Here is a 25,881-nt window from a genome sequence, read left to right on the forward strand (position 1 = left end):
CCATTAGAGCACAAAATGATCAGATGAGAACACTTTCAACAGAAGATTCTGACCCATCAGAAATGAGACAACACTTGTTGCTTCAGGACAAATATAATGGAACCATAAGTAAATTCACCCACAGAACCACCTTCTCAATGTTCGCTGATACCAACAGAGGTTGGACCATTTTCTTGGACCAAACAAAGCACCTCGATCTACTACAAACTGCCTAGTCCCTATTGGGAGAGTTCAACATTTGACTCAATTACCTCTTGATTCATTCTTGCAAAGTCTGGCAGAAAATATAGACAACCTACATTTCACCCAACTTGAGGTGGGGCAAATTGATCTTTAACCTCATCAGTCCATGGGAGTATCCACTTGTCTGGGGAGGTGGACCATGGATGAAAGCTATGCCATCGACTATTAACTCAAAGTTAGATTAGAGAGAAATTTGAAAAGGGTTGGGGCAACACCTTTCTCCTAGCACTTTCCAACATAATCAAAACATTTTTTTGCTCCCAGGAAATTCTGGATCCGAAAACTGACAACTTCCAGACTTTACTTGAAGGAAAGAAAAACATTTGCCAATGAAATATGCTAATTGAGATCAAGCAACAACCTTAGTTTCTAAGGGATGGATTCTTTTGGAAGATGTTGGGCTAAATCATGACTTCTTGCACAGTCAAACTGAGGTGCACACCTAATAAATTACCCAAATAGCCCCTCAACTGCTCTAAAAACGACTATTTGAAGAAAAAAAACTACTTAAATAAAGATCTTCTCCAACAACTTTTAGATTCGGAAAGAGCTGCTCAACTTCTTTCCTGATTTACCTGCTGTATGAAGCTGGTGCTTCCTACACCTGCTGTAACCAATTTCTAAAACTCCAAACCCTCAACCCCAGCCAACCAGGAAGTCCTGATCACCTCCACTGAGGTGATATAATCTGTCAGGGACCATCAAAACTAAGCCAAGAGGCCAAGCAGACAACTCATATGTATGCTTTTGAATGGCTCCATCCCATCTACCATAATCTGCCAGGGACACAGCACAGTCTCTCATACGAATGCAAACAGCTGTAGGAAGCTGGCTCTGTATATACTATACCAAAGTGAGGTATAGTGTGCACAGAGTCCAATGTAACCACAAAGGTAGGCAGGGGTAAAGTTAGATAGCACCTCACTCTATATCTGTGGTAGTGTGGTCGAGCAGTAAGGCAGTATCAGAGGACAGCGTTAAGCATTTGTTGTGCACACTCAGTCAGCAAATGAATCCACACACTCAAAGACTGAACTTCAGACCAATTGTTTTTGTATAAAAATATTCTTTTGGTTATTTTATTACCTAGAATCAAGCAAGCCTGGCATAGGTAAGCGATAAGTACTTTGCAGTAAATATTCGCGCTATATAAAACTTTATAAATAAAATAAATAAATACAGGTTGTAACAGTTTGGATTGTAAATGTACTTTGATTTAATTACAGTAGTGTTACTGATAATGCAATGCTTTTCAGAATAAAGTACATATACTTTGAATGGGATTCTCAGTAAGATTACAGGCAAGTTACTTTTGAGATTACTTTTCTTACACAGAGTAGTATACCTGGATACTACTCTGGGACAGTACCTGTAAACAGGAAAGTAAAATCTTTTTTGTTAAACAGTACAATTTTAAAGAATGTCTTTAAGTTTTCAAACTCCACACTTAGAAACTTTTAACAGAAAAACAGTCAATGTTATCCTATGGACCAAAATAGTGTTATCGGTTTTGAGGTAAATATTCGGTAGTGGGAGTTGAGGTTCTGGGGCTAGACCCAGGGGTCCTACAGGGTCAAGGATGCACTTTAGTTACACCTTCAGTGGCACTAGGGCGGCCGGGTGCAGAGTGCTGAGGCCCAATGTTATCCAACGGGTGATAGGGGGCCTCTGGTTACTGGCTGCTTACGAGTAGGCCACTAGGTTGTGGGAGAAAAGCTCCTGGGCTTTAGCTCAGGCAAATGGGAGTTTAGCCCACTACAGAAGTTGCACCCTCAGCGGCACCTGGGCGGCCGGGTGCAGAGTGCTGTTTTGGTTGGAAGCCCTGTAGCTTTCAATGGGGATTCTCTGGTTTATAAAAGCACTGCAGGCTTGGGGACAAAAGTTTTCTGGGTGCGACCACCACTTCGAGAGGTAAGTTGGGGGTTGGTTAGGCACCGTCTGCCACCCAAGGCCGTGGGGCGTCATGTGCAGGGGTGCCTTTTGGGGTCAGATCTTCTTACCAGCTCCTGGTCGCGGTTGAAGGGACCTTCTGGATTTAGGCTTCAGGTGGAGGCTGGTCAGGGGTCGACGGATCTCGAGTCAGGATCGCCCGGGGGGGAGTGATGGTGAATGGGCCTACTTTTGGTGCTTGCCCACTCCAGCTCGGGCTGTGGACGGCAGGTGCAGAGTGGTGCGGATTCACGGTTTCCGGCCGGGGCCAGAGGTTGCAGATGAACAAATCCGGTGTTCACAGGAGACAAAGTCTTTGGGGTTGGAGGCAGGCAGGTCCTCCGGGGTTTTCGAGGTTGCTGGTTGCAGGACACACCGGGATATCGCAGGAGCAGGTTCTAGGTGGAGACAGGCCGGTGGGGCTGGGACCAAGTCAGTGGGCATCTTCCTCTTGTTAGCTTCTGCACGGCTGTTGGGGCCTTCTTCTTCTTCTAGTTTCTTCTTGTCTGAGGAAGCTAGGTTCAGGGGTGCCCCTAAATACTAGATTTAGGGGCGTTACAGGTAGGTAAGGACCAATGGGTCCCTTCCCTGGGGTGGGTACATCCCCTATAATGACACCCTCCAGCGGAGTCCCCCCCATCTTCAAGATGGCGGGGACTGAAAACTTGTGCTTCACCCTTGCGAGAGGTGGAGTTGGCAGAGGTGGGCACACCTCTCTTCCTCAATCGTTTTTCTCGTCGGTTCTCATGACCCCAAAGTGGGGGTCAGAACCAGTGGGGAGCAGTTGTTGGGAGCAGCAAATGGCCTGGGGAAGCTCACAAAGGCGGCAGGACTTTGAAGCTTCCCCTTCGTGAACCCTGCCCATCCTGGGGGGGGGGGGGAGGATTGGCACCTCGTCCCAGGATGTGAATTGTTTCAGGCCCCAGAGAGCTGCAGGCTCTCGACCCAGGGGTCCAGAACCATGTCTGATGGTGGCAGCTGAAAGCAGCCACTCAGCCTGGACACTAGTGGTAGGTTCGTTTTCAGGGGGCATCTCTAAGATGCCCTCTGTGTGCATTTTTCATTAAATCCCTCACTGGCATCAGTGTGACTTTAATGTGCTGAGAAGTTTGATACCACACTTCTCAGTTTTCAGTGTAGCCATTATGGTGTTGTGGAGTTCATAATGACAAACTCCCAGCACCATATACTCTTAATGGCAGCACTGCACTTACAATGTCTAAGAATGGACTTAGACACTGTAGGGGTACAGGGCTCATGCACCTGTACCCTCACCACTGGTATAGGGCACCCTGCTAGAGGGGTGACTGACCTATGCCAGGTGTGAGAAAGTGAGTTTCTGTTGCAGGACCCCACCACTTTTTGCCTGGTACCTGATGCACTTTTCCTTGGTGTGCCCTGGGTCCCTGCCAATCAGGTACCCAAGGCCTGTGTTCCTTCCCTAAAAACTGTACTGAGGCCTAAACCCAATTGGCATCTCTGGCCACATGTCAGCCTCTAGTAAATGGTACCCTAGGTACCCAGGGCATTGTGACCAGAGAAGAAGGGCTGCAGCACGTATTGTGCCACCTTTAGGGGCCCTGTACCCTGACACACACACACACTGCCTTTGCAGGCTGAGTGTCCTGGTGCAAAACTAAACAAAGAGTCGACATGGCACACATCCCTGTGTGCCATGCCCACAAACCCACTGCCCTGGCATACATCAGCCACCCCTCTAGCTGGGTGCCCTATGCCAGAGGTGTGGGCACAGGTGCATGAGTCCTGTGCCCCTATAGTACCCAGGGCTATTCCTGGGCATTATAAGTGCAGTGATGCCATTAAGAGTATATGGTGCTGGGAGGTTGTCATTACGAACTCCACAGCACCATAATGGCTACACTGAAGCCTGACACGTTTGATATCAAATTTCTCAGCACATTAAACCCACATTCATGCCAGTGTGGGATTTAATGTAAAATGCACTACAGAGGGCATCTTAGAGATTCCCCCTAAAACCTAAACCTATATTCCACGTCTTGTCTGAGAGGCTACCTAGGCTGCCACACAGCAGACATGTTGCTGGACCCCTGGGTGGAGAGCTCCCGCTCTCCTGGGCCTGCAACAATGCACATCCTGGGACGAGGTGCCAAGCCTCCTCCCCCAGGATGGGCAGGGGAAGCTTTAAAGGCATTCCGCCTTTGTGAGCTTCTCCAGACCACTTGCTGTACCCCCACTCTGGCGGGAAATCCTACGTCAGAAAGGGGGGTGTGCCAGCCTGTGCCAACCCCACCCCTCAGGTGGGAGAGGCGAGGTGAAGAATAACCCCGGGCCAGGGCCATCTTGAAGATGGGGAGCCCTGCCCAATCACAGCAAGGCTCCTGCCCCCCTCCCACAGGAGAGGAGTAGGCTAGGGGGTGTACCCACCCCAGGACAGGGACCCATTGGTCCCTGCCCTTGCCCTACCTGTAACGCCCCTAAATTCAGTATTTAGGGGCACCCTGAACCATTTTCCACAGATCCAGATTACGAAACAAGAAAGAAGATCAAGGAACACGAAGACCTGCCGCAGAGCTGCTGCTAAAAAGAGGAAGACACCAACTGATTTGGCCCCAGCCCTACCGGCCTGTCGACCCTCAAACCTGCTCCTGATAAACCCCGGCATCTCCAGTGGTCAGCAACCTCAAAAACCCCGGAGGACCGGACTGCCTTTTGACTCTGACTACCTGGGTCTCCCACGAGCAGTGGTACTGCTCAAAGCAAGTAATAAGCCCTGGCATCAGCCCGGAACCACGAACCCTGCACACTCTGCACCCGCCAAGCCTGGCCTGTGCCGGAGTGAATCAAGACTCTGAGGACGTCTCCCTGGCGAATCTGACTTGGAATCCAGTGCCCAAGGACCCTCCTCGACGACCCCTGCAGTCTCGGGACAAAGGACCCTTCCGACCACGACCAGCAGGGGTAAGATTTACCGACCTCAAAAGACACCCCTGCACCCAGCGCCCCACAGCCCCCTGTGCCCAACTCCTGGGTGCCTACCTATCCTCCAAGATCCCAACTTACCCCTCGAAGTGTTGGTCGCTCCAGAAGATCCTCCGTCCCCTAGCCTGCAGCCTTTGTTCCCTTTTCAAGATCGTCATTGAATAACATTGAGCGCCCGACGGCTCAAAAGCACCCTGCCGCCCGAGTGCCCCTGGCAGTGCAACCTGTAACCTATCCTACGTCCCCATTTGCCCTGAGAAAGTGACCAGGAGCCCAGCTCCCACAGTAGCGTGGCCTGCTAGCCAGCAGCCACCAACCGAAGGCCCCCTGCCTCTCATTGGATAACATTGGGCCTAACTACCTCTGCACCCTGCCGCCCTTGTGCCGCTGCGGGGGTACCAACTGTACCTACCTGACCCTGGGGAACCCCATAGTCTATGCCCAGAACCTTAACTTCACCAGTCGAGTACTCCCCTGAAAACCGATGACTCACTTTCCTGCCGTAGGATAACATTGACTGGTTTGACTCAAAAAATCTTCTGTGTGAAGTTTTGAAACTTTAAAATATTAATCTAAAATCAGCCAAATAACGAATTCCTTAGTACTCACCTGTTATCAGGTGAGAAGCCAGTACTGTACCTTTTAGTCAAGTACTGAACCGCAAAAGTAATCATAACCGTGTTTACTAGTAACCTGAATTTTCTCCATAGGAATCCATTGTCTGCTTTTCTATGAAATTTCTTCTAAGTGTCTACTTTCGAAAACTTTCCTTAAAATTCGCACCTACTACTGAAACATAATTACTTACCTGTCTTAAGTGCTGGACCTAGGAGCCCAGTACTGGATTACAAAAGTAACAAGAACATACTTTACCTGTAACCTGAATTTTCTCCCATTGGACAACATTGCTAGATTTTCACTGAAAAGTTTGTGTGAACTTTTAAAATACCCTTTTATTCTTTCAAAATCATTGCAATAACTAAAACGTTTTTACTAAACTGTTTTCGGCTTAGACCCCAGGCCTGAATCTAGGATACAGTCCAGGAGTTACAAAAGTAATCGATAAAGTAATCAGCTGCATTTATGTAGAAAAACCCATTGAGCTCAATGTTAAATTGTGTTTAGAATTGTGTTGCCTAATGCAACCATTGTACCAATTGTATTTACAAAGTTTATTGCCTCTTTGCAAAGTAATTACATGAGAGTACTCATATCGAGGAAAGTATGGAATATGCTACTTACCAGTATGCATCTGTTCTTGGCATAAAGGGCTGCAGAGTGGTACATTTATGAATAGATCGCCATCTGGTGTTGTGCTCGGATGATTGCACTTGTTTTTCTTCTGGAGAAGTCTTTGTCGTCATCGATGACTCCTCCTCTTGGTGTTAGTGCGCATGGGCATCGGCTCCATCCTTAGATTGTTTTGCCATAGTAGGGTTAGATGGAGTAGTGTAGTAGAATACATAAAGATATGCCCATGTAAGTGTATCTAAATAAGATAATGTTGGGACAGACACAGGTTTCCGGGGAGGCAGGGAGGGCATGTACCACTCTGCATCCCTTTATGCCAAGAACAGATGCATACTGGTAAGTAGCATATTCCGTTCGAGGCATATGGGCTGCAGATGGTACATTTATGAATAGATTATACAGCAGTTACCTCCCTAGCGGTGGTCACCAGTGTCTGTCGCAACTGTTTGAAATAGAGTTTTTAGTACAGCTTGGCCCACTCTGGCTTGTTGTGTAGCCTGCACATCAACACAGTAGTGTTTTGTAATTGTATGTGGTGTAGACCAAGTTGCTGCTCTACATATGTCATCTAGGGGAATGTTCCCTAAGAATGCCATAGATGCTCCTAGCTTCCGTGTAGAATGAGCTCTAGGAGGAACAGTTAATGTTCTTTTTGCTTTCATGTAACATATTTGTATACATCTTACAATCCATCTAGCGATGCCCGCTTTAGAGATAGGATTGCCCTTATGTGTTGGGGAAAATGCTACAAATAGTTGTTTCGTTTTCCTGAAGTTTTGTGTCCTTTCTATGTAGTACAAAATGGCTCTTTTGAGGTAATGGCTATAAGGAAAGCCACCTTCCATGTAAGGAATTGTATCTCGCACCTATGCATAGGTTCGAAAGGTGGTCCCATTAGTCTGGTGAGTACTACGTTGAGGTTCCAGACCGGGGAAGGTGGTAATCTTGGTGGAATGACTCTTTTAAGGCCTTCCATGAAGGCTTTTATCGCTGGCACTCTGAACAGGGATATATGCTGCCTGTTTTGTAGGTACGCTGCTATAGCTGCTAGATGTACTCTGATAGATGTGTACGCGAGATTACATTGCTGTAAGTGTAGTAAGTAGCAAATAATCTCCCTTGTTGATACGTCCAGAGGGTTGATATTGTTAGTGGTACAGTGTATAGCAAACCTCTTACACTTAGCTGCATAGCATGCTCTGGTGGTGGGACGTCGCGCTTGCTTAATTATCTCCATGCAATTTGGGGGTACCCAAATTCTAGGATTTCAGGAGCCAGATTGCTAGGTTCAGTTGTGTGGGATCTGGGTGCATTATTTCTCCATGGTTCTGTGTAAGGTGCATGGGTAGAATTCTTAGCTTTTGGTGTGGCACTTGTGAGAGTTGCAGGAGCGTGGTGAACCACGGTTGTCGTGCCCACGTGGGTGCTACTAGTATCATGGTCATTGAGTGCTGTTGCAGCTTTCTGACCACTAATGGGATTAGTGGGAGAGGGGGAAAAGCGTATGCACATTTGTTGGACCAATTTATCCATAACGCATTGCCCTGTGACAGGTGGTGTGGGTACCTGGACGCGAAGCTTTGGCATTTTGCGTTCTGATGAGTGGCAAAGAGGTCTATCTCTGGTTGTCCCCATCTTTGGAAGAATGGCTGCAGTATTTGTTGGTGCAGTTCCCATTCGTGTATTTGTTCTGACTGTCTGCTTAAGATGTCTGCTATCTGGTTTTGGACTCCTGGTAGGTGTTCGGCTAACAGATAGATGTTTTGAGGAATGGCCCATCTCCAAATTTCCTGTGCTAGTCTGGATAGTTGGAGAGAGTGCGTCCCCCCCTGTTTTTGAATATAATACATTGCTGTCATGTTGTCTGTTCTGATCAGGACTGCTTTGTCGGTAACATGTATTTGAAAGGCTTTCAATGCTAGAAACACTGCTAGTAGTTCTAGATGATTGATGTGCAGTGTTCTTTCCTGCACACTCCACCTTCCTTGCACTGTGTATTTCTCCATATGTGCTCCCCATCCAGTGAGCGATGCGTCCGCTGTTATTGTCACCTGTGGAATTGGTTCTAGGAACGACCGCCCCTTGGTAATGTTTGTTGTGTTCCACCACTTCAGAGAGCGGTGTGTGCGGTCGTCTACCAACACCAGATCTGTAATCTGTCCTTGAGCCTGATTCCACTGTGTCGCTAAACATTCTTGTAGTGGACGCATTTGTAGTTTGGCATATGGTATTAGCAGTATGCAGGATGACATCATCCCTAATAGCTGCATGAACACTCTCGCCGCTAGTGAGTGTTGTGGCTGGAATCTTTGAATGATTGTAAGCATTGTTTGTATCCTGGCTGGATTGGGGTATACTTTGGCTTTTTCTGTGTCTATAGTAGCCCCCAGATATTGTTGAACCTTGCTTGGTTGCAGGTGTGACTTTTTGTAGTTCACCGTGAACCCTAGCTGGTGAAGCAGGTGAATTGTCTTTTGTGTGTTCTGAAGACATTCCTCTTGTGACTTGGCCTTTATTAGCCAGTCGTCCAAGTAGGGGAAGACATGTATTTGTTGTCTTCTTAGGTGAGCTGCCACCACTGCTAGGCATTTTGTGAACACCCTTGGTGCCGTTGTGACACCAAACGGAAGGACTTTGAACTGATAATGTTGTCCGTCTACCACAAACCTGAGGTATTTCCTGTGGGCTTTGTGAATCGGGATATGAAAGTAAGCGTCTTTTAGATCCAGTGTAGAAAGAAAGTCCCCTTTCTTCAGTAAAGGAAGTACTTGTTGGAGCGTGACCATGTGGAAATGTTCCGAATTTATGTATGCGTTGAGAGGTCTTAGGTCCAATATTGGCCTTAAAGACCCGTCCTTTTTGGGAATTAGGAAGTATAGGGAGTATACTCCTGTTCCTTGTTGGTGCTGTGGAACCTTCTCTATGGCATGCTTTTCTAGCAGGGATAGTACTTCTTGTTTTAACAGTGTCAGATGATCTTGTTTCATTGGACGCTGTCTGGGGGGGATGTTTGGTGGGGTAGCTGTGAGTTCTAGGCAATAACCATGTTGGATAATTTGTCTCACCCACCTGTCTGATGTGATGTTTTCCCAGGCAGGTAGGAACTGTGATAGGCGTCCCCCGACCGGTGTTATGTGGTCTGGGGGGAGCTGTATGAAGTCACTGTTTTGGGGTTGGAGAGTTGCGGTTGTTGTTGTTTCCGCGACCCCTACCCTTGTTGTTGTTACCTCTGTAACTGCCCCTAGCATTACCTCTGGGTGATGTTGGTGTAAAAGAGGTCTGTTGCTGGCTTGTGCCTGTATTTTTGGATCCTCCTCTATAGGTGGACCTACGAAAGGAACCTCTTTGGGTGGGCTGTTGCAATGCTCCCATTGATTTAGCCGTTTCCGTGTCCTTTTTCATCTTTTCTAAGGCCTCATCTGTCCCTGATCCGAAAAGTGTTTTCTCATCAAAAGGCTGGTTCAATAAGGATGTTTGTACTTCTTGTTTGAACCCTGAGACTCTGAGCCATGCATGTCTCCTTATCATGATGCTTGTGTTTATGGATCTTGCTGCAGTGTCTGCTGCGTCTAGGGCGCACTTAATGGAAGTGTTAGTAATTATCTTTCCTTCCTGTATGAGCTGATCTGCTATCTTTTGATGTTCTTTGGGGAGATGCGTGATGAGTTTTTCTAATTCATCATAATGAGCTCTGTCATACCTTGCAAGTAATGCTTGCGTATTAGCTATGCGCCAGCTGTTTGCCGCTTGGGATGCTACTCTCTTGCCAGAGGCATCTATTAGTTTCGACTCTTTGTCAGGAGGTGGAGCTTCTCCTGTAGATAAAGAGTTTGCTCTCTTACGAGCGTTTGTGACCACTAGTGAGTCTAGAGGAATTTGTCCCTTGATAAATATTGGGTCCTTTGGAGCTGCCTTATATTTTTTATCAATTCTTGGGTTTAATATTCTAGCCCTCACCGGGTCTTTGAATATCTCTGATGTGTGACTAAGTAGGCCTTTAAGCATTGGTAATGTTCCTGATGTTCTTTGTGCAGCAGGTAGTGTTTCTAACAAGAAGTCCTCAATTTGAGGTTCTGCATGTAGGTCTACCTTGTGGTATTTTGCTGCTCTATTAATTAATTGTGCAAACCCAGTATTATCATCAGGTGGTGAGGGTTTTGAGGGATACAATTCAGGGTCGTTGTCATTATCTGACCCTACATTGTACTCCTCCCATGGGTCTGCCTCCTCTGGGATTGTGTCTTCATCATCCCCAGGATGTTCTCCCTCTCCTGTGTCACTATCTACATCTGTTGTAGGTGTGGATGGGCGTGTGAAAGGTTTAGTTGGCCTAGTGTGAGGAAGAGGAGAAGAGGGTGTGTCTCTAGGTTGTGGAGAAGGGGGAGGAGTTGTATTCATCCCCATTGTTCTCTTCTTCGGAGGAGTTGTCGTCGTCCGATTGTTCATTCTTCCTCTTTTTAGGTAGTTCTGTGACTACCTTGCCAGTTTGTGGATCAATAAACAGAGTCTTTTGTTTAGGATCTGTTTTATATTCCTGTGTCTGTACCGCAGTTTTCGGGTCCGAAAGGTGTTTTTTCTTCTGACTGTCCATTTGTATTTTCGACACCGAGATTTTATTCGGATCCGATGCTTTCGGCATCGAGGATGTCTTCGACGTCGAAACGTGTTTTGGTGTCGACATGGACTGTCTCGACTTCGAGCTTTCCTTGACATGGAGCTTCGGTGTCGATGTCGTGGTGGGTCGTTTATCGGAACCACCATGATGGGAGACCGAGTGTTTCGGTTTCGTTGCCGGGCCCGAAGGCGGGGCGTCGGAAACTTTTTTCGGTTGTCTGACCGGGCTCGAGGGCGGGGTCGACACCGTGCGGGGTCTGTTCTTGGGTAACGGGACGTCGTCACTCACGGTTTGTTGGACGTTGATTTCCTCGACGTCGGACTCGTCCGCTTCTGACCCCGCCTCGTCGACCTCCTCTTCCTCCTCTTCTAGGTGCTGGTCCTCAAACAGCTCCGGGATTGCTTGTGACTGCATTCTCGATACCTCGTGTCTTCGAGCTCGACGGTTTCTAATCGTCGATTTTGAGGAAAATGCTGCACAGGCGTCACAGTCCCTGGATTCGTGTTCAGGGGACAAGCTGAGGTTGCACACCTCGTGTAGGTCCTTGTGTGGGAACTTAGCACCACACGTTGGACATTTTTTGAATGGAGTCCTTTCCATGGACTCCGGGCTGGACTACGTCGTCTTCTCGTAGTCGTCGTTCTTCGAAACGCGTCGGGATGGAAGTGAAGTCGCGTTCGATAACAATACCGTCGAATTGGAAAGGGTTACGCGCCGAATATAACCTTCTTTATCGAAGTCGGTCCGGAGCGCTTCGATCCTCATCCGAACCCGATGGCGGAAAAAAACAATCTAAGGATGGAGCCGATGTCCATGCGCACTAACACCAAGAGGAGGAGTCATCGATGACGACAAACACTTCTCCAGAAGAAAAACAAGTGCAATCATCCGAGCCCAACACCAGATGGCGATCTATTCATAAATGTACCATCTGCAGCCCATATGCCTCGAACATTTTGATACCTGTTGGTTCTAAAAATAAAACAACTATATCTTTGGATATAAAAACAATTGGCCGATTGTTCAGTTCTTGAGTGTGTGAAACCTTTTGCTGACTGAGTGTGTACAACAAATGCTTTACACGGTCTTCTGGTACTGCCTTACTGCTCAACCAAGCTACCACTTTAGAGAGTAAGGTCAGCCCTGACTTAACTTTCTGTTACACCTCTGGGGATTGTGGACTCTATACACACGGTACCTTACTTTGGACCAGTACATATAGAGCCACTTTCTCACACCAGGGCAGTGGGTTGTAGGCATGGCACACAGAGATGACTGCCAAGTCGATCCTCCCCACTTTGTTCTGCACCAAAACACACAGCCTGCAAAGGCAGTATGTGAGTGTAATGGTACAGGGCCTCTAAGGGTGGCACAATAAGTGCTGCAACCCTTGAAGGCCGTCTCTGGACACAGTGCCCTAGGTACCTGTGGTACCATTTACCAGGGACTGACCTGTGACCAGAGATGCCAATTGGTTTTAGGCTTCAATGCAGTTTTAGGGAAAGAACATAGGCACTGGGTACCCGATTAGTAGGAGCCCAGGGCACACTCAGTCAAAGCACATCAGCAATTCAGCAAAAAGTGGGGGCAACCATACAGAAAGAGGGCACTTTTTCATAACAGCCTCCAGATCTAAATATAGTTTGAGGTGTAATTTGGAAGTTGATGCCAAAATACTGGATGCAAAGTGTAGGAAGGTAGATCCCTGACTATGGTTGCCCCCAGCTTTTTGCCTGGTGTTTTGCTGGTTTTCTGACTTAGTTGACCTGGGGCCCTGCTATTCAGGACCCCAGGCCTACTGCTCTCTCTGTAAAATGGATTCCATGTACCCTAGGTACATATCTAATTGGATACTGAGTCACCTTATCAGTCCCTGTACAGTGTACCTTAGGTACCCAGGGCATAGGCGTACCCAGGGCCTACCAGGGGCTGCAGCATGTATTATGCCACCCCTGGCTGGCCATCCAAATCTGACACAACTGGCTGCACGACAGCTGGGGCAAGGTGGTGTAATCACCCTTTGCTTTAGATATAGTATACCTATATCTAACCCTAAAATGGACACACAGATCTCCTATCAGTCACTCCTATGGCAGGCCTTGACAATCCTGAAGGCAGAGTGCTTGGAATCATGTGAGATAGTGCTCTGGCATGAGCTGAGCCTGTCTGCGGCTTTCGGGATCCATCCCTTAGCCGTTTCCATGATATCGCATACCATATACTCTTAAGTGCATTATAATCCTCGCGGTTATATGCCAACTCTGGTATCGCTTTATCAAAACATGTCGAGTAAGGTGTCATACGAATTGGAATACTAACCCCTCGCCAATTCTGGCGACGGGGTTAGCATTCCACCCTTCTAGAGGGACACGACATGTATGTAACCTGTAACCCCGGTTAAAGTTAGACAGAGCCTTAGCTCCACAAAATGGATGCTGCCACCGAGACACAAGTCTGCCCTCCTGCTGCTGGGAGTCCTCCCAGCCCAGGAGGCAAGGACAAAGGGTTTCCTGCCAGGGGCGGTGCCAGCACCGTCCCAGACAGGATTTTGTGTATCCTAGGTAGGCAGGGCTTTAGAGGAAGGTGACTGCAAGTGGCACCCCGGTGCTCACTGTGCATAGGCCGGCTGGAACCAGTTCCAGGGGCACTCCAGCCCCTGACCTGGGGAAAGCCCGCCAAAGGAGAGGGGTGTAACCACCCCCCTCCTGGTCCCACCCATAGGGCAGGACTTCGCGTGCCAGCCCCTTTTTTCAGGATAAAGGTAGGAACTGGCCCCCTTCCAAATCAGATCATCTTTGAATCCTGAAACTACTTTCCACGAAAGGAACTCAAGACTTCTTCCCAAGATTCTCCCTTGTGACTAAGGAGTAGTGACCCTGCAGCAGCAGGCACCAACCAAGCATCGCGGTTTGTTGCCAGTCTCTCCTCCGGATCAAGACTGCTCCAGCACGACGAGAACCGGCTTCCCTGGCACCTCTGACCTCAACCTACATCATCAGCCCAGCTGTGATCCGTGGGTGCGACGAGACCTCGAGGGACCGGCCATCTTCAGAACTGCACGACGCTTGTCCAGCACGACCACCGAGTGACCCTCGACTGAGTGCTTTGGGGTAAGAGAAGCCCCGACCCTGAGCAGCTCCAGCACCGAAGTTCAGCCCCCCTGCATCCACGAGATCTGCGTGGGGCCCTTCTGCTCTTTGCTGCTCACCGCGTTGTCCAGGTCGCTTGCCCGTTGGCTAGTGGCCCTCTCACGACGCTCCACGACGACAACCACTGCTGGTCTGGTTGCTCCAGACTAGCCCTTGCTCCCCTCCAAAAGAGGAGCACCCTGGACCCTCCTGGTCCACTCAAGACGCCATTTTAGGTCCACCGCGTGGGCCTTGCATTTGCCAAGACTTGTTGCCCAATCCTGGGTCCAGCGACGTCGACAGCAGAGACCTTCGTGGGACAGCTCGCACCTCCATCCTGGTCGCCGACAACGCCTCCTGGTCCGAGAGACTGCAGAGCCCAGCAGCGCCCACACACCTGGCTGAGGTGACTTCGTCCGGTGCCATCCTGGTGCCCACCTAAATCACTGGCTAGTGATTCAGAACTTGGTCCCCTCTGCTTACAGGTCTTCTTCTTCCCTGATCCAGGCTTGGATCACCACGAACTTCTTCACTGGCCGCCTGCCAGCAACTTCTTTCTTCAGGCTCCTGGATCTTCAACGAGGGTTTCCGACGCAACTTGAACCCTATGCAGCCGCAGCCCCTGGGCTAGGTAAACCAAGTACTCCGGTGCTTCAGCATAGTCCAACACTAAGTGTTCGGATCCACCCTTGTTTTCGACCCACCTAGTCGGGTTCGCCCGAGAACAGTAACTTTGCAATTTGCACTTTCACTTGGTGTTCAAGGGGTAATGTGATGGTAAAACAGCTGGCTTAACACGCCCTCTAGAGTCTTAGCCTTAGACTGCTCGTATCCATGCTACTAGGATAGCTGGTCTATAAGGTTGACTTACAACCAATCATCAATAAGGGTTGTTTGGACTGATACATAGTGATCACTAGAATAGTGAGCACTGCATATCAGGCCAACTTCTCACACAAAGCAACTAGTTAAACATCAATGGATCCAAAATAGAAGTTTCGCTTCTAGAATTTGACAATCATACCTCTCATTTATTCGGCTGATTACTCTCAAGGGCACCAACAATGCAACATCAAATGTTTAATGTGGCAGAGACATTGTAGATGAAGAGCTTATACTTTTACAGCTGACTTTGCCGATCAACATCTGAGCCCAGAACATAAACAAACACCTTTATCTAATTCCATTGCTGAACGTTTACAAAATAAAATGAACATTCATGACAAGGCAGACATATTACTTTCCCTAGCAAACCCTGGTCTAGATTATACAATGCTTCCAAAATACAATACTGACCTTGCACTTTCTTCATTTAAATGAGACAATGGCATTTCCCTACCCTGGACAATCACCTGCTTCAAGACTGACCATTGTATCATAATTAAGTTTTCCCTCTAAATAATAGGCAAACTAAGCAGCTGACTTCTTCCATAGCTTGAAAATATCTGCACTGACTGCTGTGTAAATACTGGCTGGGAATGCTAAACCCAAGACCAAATATTACAGGTAGGCCTCACAAAATAAACTATAGTTACAGAATCCAACATTTTTGTTCTGACCGTATGGAGAAAAAGTGATGTTAGATTCCTTTGCGTTGAGGCATACTTCGGAAAACTCCAAAATGTCTTGAGGACAGCTCGCAAGACACATATTTGTTCTTATTCATAGTTATCACAACTTGACATCTATCGGTGACAATCTTCTCGTCTGATACTACTCCATATCCCCCTCTCCACTTTAGTATATCTGAGTGCCTGGATGCTACTAATATCGCTTGCGTCATATAGACAAAAAAGTAATAAAAAAAGAAAAATAGTAACTATAAAAGCCAACTGTAACACTTGCATAAACGAAGTAAAAGTACACATATGAAAACAAGTTACTTACCTGTAACTTTGGTTCTCCAGTATAGGAAACTTTCATAGATTCCCATGCTTGAATCATTCCCAGTCGTCGAGATGGGAGCCTCGGTATACATAAAATAGCGGTAAAAAAACATTACAAAAGAAGAAACTAGGCCTAGGCCCATTCTCCTTTTGCAATCTATCCACCTCATTATGCAAAAGATCCCAAACAATTCTGAACAACTAATCAAAACAGCCTCACCCTCTAGAACCTTGCTGAGAGACCCTCAGATTTTCGTATACGTTGTGTAAAACTTTAACCAGAGACTGAAGGCTGAGCTTTCCCAGGAGAGGAGGGTGGGTCGCATGGGAATCTATGAAAGTTTCTAATACTGGAGAACCAAAGTTACAGGTAAGTAGCTTGTTTTCGTACTCCAGTATTGGAACTTTCATAGATTACCATGCTTGAATCAGAGTAGCGAGCAGTCAGAAGCACATTTTGCTCTCTCATTGTTGTGTCTCCCTCTCCTCTTTCTCTTTTTTTTTAAATGCAGCAAGCAAAAGAACATTAAAAACCGTGCAATAACATTTAAGAATAAATGGCAAATGCACATGTAAACTCAAAATCAAAATGTGCCAATAACAAGAAAGAAAGGCAGGAGGGAAGAAAAGGAAAGCTCACCACTCAATGGAAGAGGTTCCTCAGGACTGCCTGGCCCACCGCCGTGTCTTCCTGTGTCAAGGCCTCCAGGTAGTAATGCCTTGTGAAGTTGTGAGTGCTGCTCCAAGTTGCAGCCCTGCAGATATCTTTGATCTGAACCCCAGCAAAGAGGGCCATAGAGGAAGCCATGGACCTGGTAGAATGTGCTCGGACTCTACCCTCCAGGGGTTTGCCCACTGCTGAATGACAAACGTATAGCACTGGCCACCCACCGAGCAATCCCCTGCTTGGACAGGGGCAAGCCCTTGCGGGGAGCGCTAAACGAAAAACAGTTGAGAAGATTTTCGGAAGTCTTTAGTACGGTCCAGATAAAACTTCTAAACATCTCTGCACATCCAGAGAGTGGAGTGCTCTTTCCGCCGGTATAGAGGGCTGAGGAAAGAAAGCCTTAAGAATCACCTGCTCATTTAAATGAAAGTTCGCAGGCACCTTAGGTATGAACCTTGGATAAGTCCTTAGAATCACTGTATTCTTCTTGAATTGAAGGAAGGGTTCTTGGATCGTAAGAGCTTGTAACTCACCCATTGTTCTTGTAGAAGTGAGCACTACAAGAAATGCCACCTTCCCAGAGAGAAATTTCAGATCTGCTCGATGAATCGGCTCAAAGGGGTGCTTCATCAGCGGGGTGAGAACCAAATTCAAATGCCACTTAGGAGGTGGAGACCGCACTTGAGGAAAGACTCTAAAGAGGCCTTTGAGAAACTGCTTAACAATCTTGGCTGTCCAGAGAGAAGGTCCAGATGCAGTGTCTATAGCGAGAAACTGCCGCCAAATGAACCTTTGTGGATGAATGAGCCAGCCCCGCTTTAGCCAATGACAGGAAGTAAGGAAGAACTTGGTGAGGTTGAGATGAAAAAGGGTCGAAACCCTCCTGCTGACACCAGATACAGAATCGCTTCCATTTTAAACGGTATATCTTGTTATTAGAAGGAGCTCTGGCCTGAGAGAGAACCTCCTTAATCTCCTCTGAGAGATCTAGCCCAAGAAACTCTCGCTGCTCAGGAGCCATGCTGACAGGTGCAAAGAGCGAGGGTCCGGGTGCCAGACCTGGCCCTGGAACATCGTGAGAAGATCTGGGACTGTCCGTAGTGGCCGTGGAGGGTCCAGGGAGAGGTGAAGTTCCGTGAACCAGAACTGCCTCGTCCAAGCTGGAGCCATTAGGACCATCCTGCACGGCTCAGTTTTGATCTTCCTGAGTATTCTGGGCATCAATGGGATGGGGGGAAAAGCATATACAAATGCACCTGACCAGGCTATCGAAAGCGCATTCCCCAGCGATCCGTGATGGTGTAGTTTGCTGGCGTAAAACTGGCATTTTTTGTTCTCCGTGGTGGCAAAGAGGTCTATTGAGGGTCTGCCCCACAGATGAAAAATTTCCTCCAAGACAGTCTTGGTTCAGTTCCAATTTGTGACTGACTGACGACATCCTGCTGAGCAGGTCCGTCTTTTCGTTTAGTACTCCTGGAAGATGTTCCGCCTTCAGTGATATTTTGTGAAGGATAGCCCACTCCCAAATCTTCTGGGCTTCTTGTGACAACGGACGAGATCTGGAACCCCCTTCTTTGTTTATATAGTGCATGGCCATGGTGTTGTCTGGGCAGATGAGAACCGCTGATCCCTGCAGCCGTGGAAGAAAGGCCTGTAGTGCCAGACGAATCGCCCTGAGTTCCAGGAGATTGAAATGGAGAAGGCGGTGCTATGGCAACCAATGTCCGCTTACATGCAAGTCCTGTAGCACCGCGCCCCAGCCTTCAAGCGAGGAATCTGTAGTGACTACCTGAGGAGCTGGATTGATTACGAAGGATAGACCTTGGGATATATTTTCTTTCTTCGTCCACCACAAGGCGGCCTTTTTCATAGCCGGATGTCACCACCTTGTCGTCAAACATCCATCTACTTGTCGCCAATGCAGGTCGAGCTGTTTCTGAAGTGAACGCATCCGCAACCTGCAGTGAGGTATTATAGGAATGCAAGAGGAAATTGTTCCTAGCAGGGATTTGTAACGGCGAACTGAAAGATACTTTCTTCCTCGCAACAGCTGAGCCACGGACATCAGTTTCTCTGGTCTTTCAAGAGATGGAGAAGCCTTGTTGAGAGACGTGTCCAGGATGGCCCCTAGGAATCGCGCTTCCGTGGACGGACAGAGAATTAACTTCTCCCTGTTGAGAGTGAGGCCAAGATTGCTGAACAGACGCGTGCATGCATCAACTGTTTCTTTCGCTGCACGTCTGGTCGGGGCCTTCAGCAACCAATCGTCCAGGTAGGGGGAAGATCTGAAAATGTTGCTTCCTGAGAAAGGCTGCCACCGGCACCAGCCCTTTGGTAAAGATCCTCAGAGCAGACCGAAGTCCAAAAGGTAGAACCTTGAACTAGAAGTGGCTCTTGGCTACTGTAAACCGATGAAACCTCCTGTGGGCTGGATGAATGGGTATGTGAAAATACTTATCCTCGAGATCGAGAGTGGCCATAAAGTCCCACGGGTTGAGGAGACGTAAAATGTCCTGGAGAGACACCAACCGAAAGGATTGTCTTATGAGATAGGTGATCAGCTCCCAGAGATCTAAAAAGGGGTGCCACTTCTCCAGCGTCTTCTTGACTAGAAAAAATCTGGAGTAGAAACCCTCCCCCTTCTGAGAAAAGGGGTCTGGCTCTACAGCTCCCTTGATGAGCACCTGATGAACTTCGAGCCGCAGAAGACGCAGATGTTTCGAAGACATGGCGGCAGGTGTCTTGGAAGGTGGAAGATGAACAAACTCCTGCGTATGGCCACATTGAATGATGTTGGGTACCCAACTGTCTGATGTTAACCGTTGTCAGTTGTGGATGTATTGAGATACCCTGCCCCTCACAGATGTTGTCGGGGAGGCGGGTACAGCAGGAAGAGCCAGTACGCCGCTATTGTCGCTTAGTGGTGTCACGCCCCTGGCGATTCGGTTTCCCTCTAGAGTTAGACCTAGAGAAAGAAGAGGTCTGGCCTCGTCTTTGATGGTAAGATGGACGATAAGACTGAGGCGTTGAACTATAAGAAGGATATTGTTGCTGCTGGTATGAACCCCTGTAGGTTGTAGTACTTCTTCCGCAGGCTCCACGGAAAGGAACCTTTCGATATTGTAGGGTTCCAAAGGATCTTGCTGTTTCTGTATCCTTCTTGATGTCTTGGATGGCCTCATCAATATGTTTACCAAATAATGCGTCCCCATCAAACGGAAGGTCTAGGATTTCGTTTTGGACCTCCGGCCGGAACCATGTCGCCTTTAGCCAGCCTTGGCGACGAAGAACAGCTGCGACTGCTAGCGAGCGGAACGCCGTTGTGGCAATGTCCATTGCGCAGTCGATAATCTCAGCTGATGTACACTCTCCCTCCTGCAAGATTTTCTTTCACCTTGGACTCCTGAGGCAGCTGGTCTACATATGGTGAGATGTCACACCACATCTGACGATCATACCTGCCAAGTATCGCCAACGCATTCACCGCTCTAATCAAAAGACTTGCCATCGAGGAAAATCTTTTCCCAGCACTATCTAGGCGTCTGCCTTCCTTATCAGGAGGAGTAGTAAGGGGCGAAGAAGGGTTGCGTGACTTTCTCTGAGCCGCCTGAGAGATCACAGAATCCGGCTTTGGTTGACCTGTTAAGGATGCTGGACTGTCGTCAGGGGCCTTGTATTTTTTCCTGACGTGGCAAGACTGGAATGACAGTAGCCGGATTCTTCATTGCCTCCTAGATGTGGCTGACCATAGGAATGGAACGGACCGTCTTCCTATAAGGTTCTTTAAAATCATAAAGAAAACACTCAGATTGGACTGAAGGCAAGGGAAGGTCAAATCTGCGTGATGCCCTCTTCATCACTTTGTGAAACCCTCCTATGTCTGCCAGGGGAGAATCAGCTGTATCCGGTGTTGGAGAAGCTGGGTTTGGTATCACATAATCATCCCACTCCGCACACTGGTCCGGCCTGCTGATATCATCGTGATCCTCCTCCGAGGAATCAATCTGCACCTCTGGAACCACCGGTGGTATAACTGGACTGGTGATTTGCAGCTGTGATACCATCTTGGAAGGTGGCATTGGCAAAGCCACAGAAGAATCTGGCGAAGCAGACAGCCTGCGCCAAAGGAAGTGGAGAGAAGGAGGAGGCTGGGAGAATCTCTTCCTATAGTCCAGCAACATGCCTTAAAGATCCGCAGAGAGGAAAGAAGGAACAGAAATCATCTCCTGGCTAGTGTCCTCCTGACGGTGAAAAGAGTGAGGATATGAGTGCTCAGGAAGGTAATATTCTTCAGAATCAGTGTCTTGGCACTTGACTAGAAGCTGTGAGGGGCTATTGGCATAGCCAAAATGATCATCCTCTTCCTCAGAATCTTCTTCCTCCTCCAGCAACAGCGCGGGAGGCAGAGGGGCAAACCCTCCTTGGAGAAGTCATGTCCGGCGTGATTCTCTTAAAAGAAATGGAGATTCTCTCCGTCGACGAAGACGTCGTTGATGGTACCGTCGACGGTGAAGAAAAAGAAACCATTGTCGACGAAGTCGTCGACGGAAGGCCCACTGACACTGTCGTCGACGAGACCGTCGACACTCTGGCTGTCGTAGTCACTGTTGTCGTTGATGCCCTCGTCGATGCCACAGTTGTTGCATCTACCGTAGTCGACACCCTCGCAGACGTTGTTGACATAGTCGTCGACGAGCCCGTCGACACCAACGTCAACAGATGGAGACTCAAAAGCACAGTCGACGGTGGTACCGTTTTAACCAGCACCTTTGCAGCCTTCGTCACCGGAGTCTTTCGCAGCATCGTTGATGATGGACTATCCTTGTCAGACTTCTCAGAAGTCAAAGAAGGCGGCTTTTTGAAAAGTATTGCAGACTCCACCACTGCTGCTGCTGAAGGTAGTCCTTACCTCTCCTTTGCACCATGGTGAGAAGATTTGGTAGGACTCAGGCTCTCAGACTAACGGGGGCGTCTTTTTTTAGGCCTTTGAGTGACGGTCTGTAGATGGTGAAGGGGAAGTCCTACCCCTCTTCACTGACCTTCTGGACAAAGTGGCAGATGACGATTCTTCGCTGTCACTCGACAGTGTTTCCTTCCTCAACTTCAGCTTTCTGAGCCAGGTGAGAAGGCGACCCTCACGGTCCCGGAGAGTCTTTGTTGAAAAGGTGCAGCAGATTTAGCAGTCCGCTGCCTTGTGGTCCAGATACAGGCAGTAGATGCAGTCTTTATGCCTGTCCTCCACATACAACCTTTGATTGCCACAGGTGGAACAAGCCTTAAAAAGGTTTTTTTTCTCTTTGTCAGACATTCCAAGAAGAAATATCAAACAATCCTGTAGAATAGAGTTGAAGTGAGCAGAGCTCAAAGGAGACTCCCTATGCACAACGTGCGGTAGAAAATCTGAGGTTCTCTCAGCAAGGTTCTAGAGGGTGTTCAGAATTGTTTGGGCTCTTTTGCATAAAGAGGCGGATAGATTGCAAAAGAAGAATGGGCTTAGGCCTAGTTTCTTCTTTTGTAATTTTTTTTACTGCTATTTTATGTATACCGAGGCTCCCATCTCGACGACGGGGAATGATTCAAGCATGGGAACCTATGAAAGTTCCAATACTGGAGTAAGAAACCCCTCAACAACCCAGGTTTAAAATTAGTCAGCCTTGAATTTCAGTCCCTGTTCACATCAATTTCCTAATCACTGCTGCCCATAGACTTTCTTCGTTAAAGTGGCATTTGCATGTTTTTATTCAACCGAGGCTTCCTGCTCACCGATATGAGGAACACTTTCACTCCTTGGTCCTCTGTGTCCATTGCTGTTATTCGGATACTCTTTTCACTGGCTTTGTCTATCTGCATCTGAGCCCAGAGTTTGGTGTTGAGAATTAACCTCAAACTTCCCTGGGTCCGCATCACTAGAAAAAGAAAAATCAATTGATCTAAGGCACACCTCAAATTGTTGGCACAATAACATGAAAATACAAAAGACAGAACTTCATGATGAGGAAGCCATTCTGTTTTCTCTTACAAATCCCACTCTAGGTTATGGAATTCTTCCAAAACAAGCTCTAGTAGGAGCATATGGAGCTATAGAGGACAAAGGAAGTGTAAACTTGCTTACAAATGTAATTCAGTCAGGCTACACAAAGAACATCTATGTGAGTGTCCGTACACCAAATTAAGAACATTGTTTTGAACTATTAAACAGTTCCAGTTTTATGTTTCTGACCACTCAATAAAACAGAAAATCATGCAAATGTGGATGCCATAAGTCATCGTACAAAACCCTAAACCAGTCTCTATCATCTTGTCTCACCTAGTCGAGATTGCAATGTTCCGTCATCTGTTGAAGCCATGTCGTTGAGCCTCAAAAGTCCTCTCCCTCTTTCTACCCATGACTGAGAGTTCTTGTCAAACACAAACAGCTTGCATTGGATCTGGCAGAAAGGAGTTGCATGGAAATGTTTATTGGTAAGGGACATATTTACCAAGTAGTTTATTTCACACCCTATTCTTTCTAGAAACACGCTACTGTGCAGTCTATATGAAGTTGTATAGTGTGTGTTCTTCCTAACAATTAACTAAAACTGCAAAGTCAAAGAGTTCTACGTATATATATATTTTTTACCTGTAACACATTGCTCTCAGCCTCTTCACCTGTTATCACCTCTACTTTTTCCAGCAAACATTTCCTTGCTGTTGCCTTTGTATAAGCTGCAGCAGACTCTGCCAATGACTCTGAAATATTATTAGCTGCAACAAGGAGATAATAGGGTTTTAGAATCTGAAAGCTACAATTGATATAACACCAAACCAATTTCTTCCACACAGTAGACAACCAAAGACAAGCAGAGAAGCTATTTTTGAAGTAGTTTAATATCAAAGGCAATTGTTTTTTAAATATCCTCCCTCAAGAGGGGGTGGGTGGGAGCTCAATGTGCCCAATCGATGTGCTTGAACTAGCAATTGAGCCACCTCAATCACACATCGAGCAGTACAGCATAACTGGCTGCTCTGCCAGCTCTTGGACAAACTCCAATTGCCCAATTATGATATAGAACAAACACCCAGAGATGCTTTCTTATACACCCCACCATTTGAATCACTAAGGTCTATTCAGTCGATGCCCTAATGATACCCTGAGATGTCCATGCCGAAACATGTCAACATGTTCAATTGGGTAGGATAATACACCAAAAATATGACCGAATCAATAATCAAGGGGGCCAACGCGTAGACAAACTCAACCAAGATCCCTTCTCTTATTCCTCCACCTGAAGGAGGACAGGGAGCTAAAAATCACTACAGTCTTCTGGCAGCCTACATTTTTATTATAATGAATTGACTGATACATATCTAGATCAGCTCTTTAAGAACTCTTTAGAGAAAAATCCCATAGATTCCATCCCCTACAAACTCCTTTTTTCCAAACAGAGCTCAATAAGTGAGGGTTCCAGTGGATTTGTACACAGTAATGAGATAAAGTATTATACTTAAAAAAAGTAAATGGGTTAGCTTGGTTCTTTCACTACTCGTATCAATGCCCAAAAAACAAAAACAAAAAAAAAAAAAAAAAACAAACAGGCCAAAGAATAAGCAAATTACACAGTTTTCATACAAACGTTAATGGTTAGAAATAGAAATACAAAATAGCCTTTTTCAAAATACCTAAGGATATTTTGGGTATGCCCAATTTGCAACAGATGATTATACAATAGTTCATATTAAGACAAAAGGCAATATCTGATCTTCTTTGAAGGGCTCTTGTTTCTCAATTTACCACATTCTTCCATCCTGCATGAATCGAATATATTTGATATTGCTCTAGGGTTGATCAACTTCAGAAATATCTCCTAAACAAATGGTTATATTTTCTTCCCACTTGCCATCCTGGATTCCACCGTTGGTTTTTGATGTGGGATCTTGCAGATTTCTCCTGATTAAGTGAAACCCAAAGACAGACACACTTCTCCCATAGACACACATGTGGGGTTTAGGAGTTTATATTACCATACACACTTGCAGCTATGTCTGCCCACATTTGCCCTTTGCTCCAGAGAGTTCCCTTGTCTTCTTGAAGACAATTTATCTACAATTCAATATAGAGTGGGCTTAGGGTCGGTCGGCCTCTTGGTAATGAGTGGATATTGTGATGTATCCCTCAGTGCCATGCTTATTATTCAAAGACTTTCCTTATCCTACTAATGTCAGTCTGTGAAGCTATGCTGCTTTCTGCTTGAGTGCTGCATGCCTTGCAACATCTTCATTTGTCATCTCTCACCAGTGGTTACAAAACCGCAAATGAGTTTATAGTTCCAGGGGGAATTTTGAATGCAACTTGGAACTTAATTAAATGAAGCCTGTCCCACAGTTGTTGATATCAAACGCTGAAATAATTCAGAAATCTGAAAATTAGCAATCAACATTCACTATATGAAAAGATTTCTACATTTATACTGAAACCGCCACTGACATCAGGAAGGTTGGTCTTAATTTCCCGCATCTGCATTTCTTGCACGAACAAGTTGAGGAGATGGCGCTGATGCCTGGGCCACTCTGAAGCACAGTCTGCATCATACGTTTTATTACACAATCTCAGGGTGAAGGTCAAAACCTTTTCAAACTACTAGGTGAAAGGCTATAAATGGTATGTCAATCAATAACAGATTCATGTTCCTAATATGTAGTATTTCAATCATCTGAATAAGAAAACAAATGGTCTATGGGTCATTGAAAATGAAACCAATCAAACACCTGTCCACAAAGCACATGATTTTGCAGCTAACTGACAAAATATGATGACCATTTTTTAAATCCATTGAACATGGTTATAATGAAATAATTAACTTTCATCTTTTGTAAGAATAGTGGGTTTTGTAAAAAGTTTTATTTAAAAATGGCTGTATCTCTTTTTTCAGGAGTTCAGCAAAATCATTCACACTTTTTGATCACTGACATGTTCTACAAATAGTTTCTATTTGACTACAAAGTGGAAACTATTGATGCCACGTCTACTTATCGATAAATCTCTGGTTGAGGCTTGTGACATGAGTTTATGGATGACTGACAGAGCATGGTAGCTTCCTGATGCTCACATGTTCAAACACACCTTAAACTTAAAGCACACAAATAGCTACACAAGATACTATATTAAGCTTAGCATGAGAATATAAATAGTATTTTATATTAAAACCACATGCAAACCGTGAC

General features: G+C 46.6%; 2 protein-coding genes across 10 annotated transcripts in view; both read right to left on the bottom strand.

Moving 5' to 3' along the window:
- RANBP3 (RAN binding protein 3) overlaps positions 1 to 25,881 on the bottom strand; it is a 355,000-nt gene that overhangs the window by 43,351 nt on the left and 285,768 nt on the right. For all 9 annotated transcript variants that reach the window (XR_013603675.1, XM_078669890.1, XM_078669894.1 and 6 more), the window contains 3 exons: positions 23,300 to 23,424; positions 22,988 to 23,108; positions 22,444 to 22,586 (listed from right to left, as the gene is read on the bottom strand). Coding sequence is in view for 8 of the 9 variants with exons in the window: in XM_078669890.1 (XP_078526016.1) it covers positions 22,444 to 22,586; positions 22,988 to 23,108; positions 23,300 to 23,424 (389 nt within the window). In the remaining variant the exon portion in view is untranslated. The remainder of the gene's footprint in view (positions 1 to 22,443; positions 22,587 to 22,987; positions 23,109 to 23,299; positions 23,425 to 25,881) is intronic.
- Positions 4 to 19,409, bottom strand: LOC144799283 (uncharacterized). Its single transcript, XM_078670523.1, has 3 exons — positions 19,210 to 19,409; positions 9,636 to 10,714; positions 4 to 80 (listed from the first exon to the last, which is right to left on the bottom strand). The coding sequence occupies exons 1-3, from the start codon at positions 19,407 to 19,409 to the stop codon at positions 4 to 6; spliced, it is 1,356 nt and encodes a 451-aa protein (XP_078526649.1).

This window comes from Lissotriton helveticus, chromosome 12 (genome assembly GCF_964261635.1).
Source record: "Lissotriton helveticus chromosome 12, aLisHel1.1, whole genome shotgun sequence".
Lineage (NCBI taxonomy): Eukaryota > Metazoa > Chordata > Amphibia > Caudata > Salamandridae > Lissotriton > Lissotriton helveticus.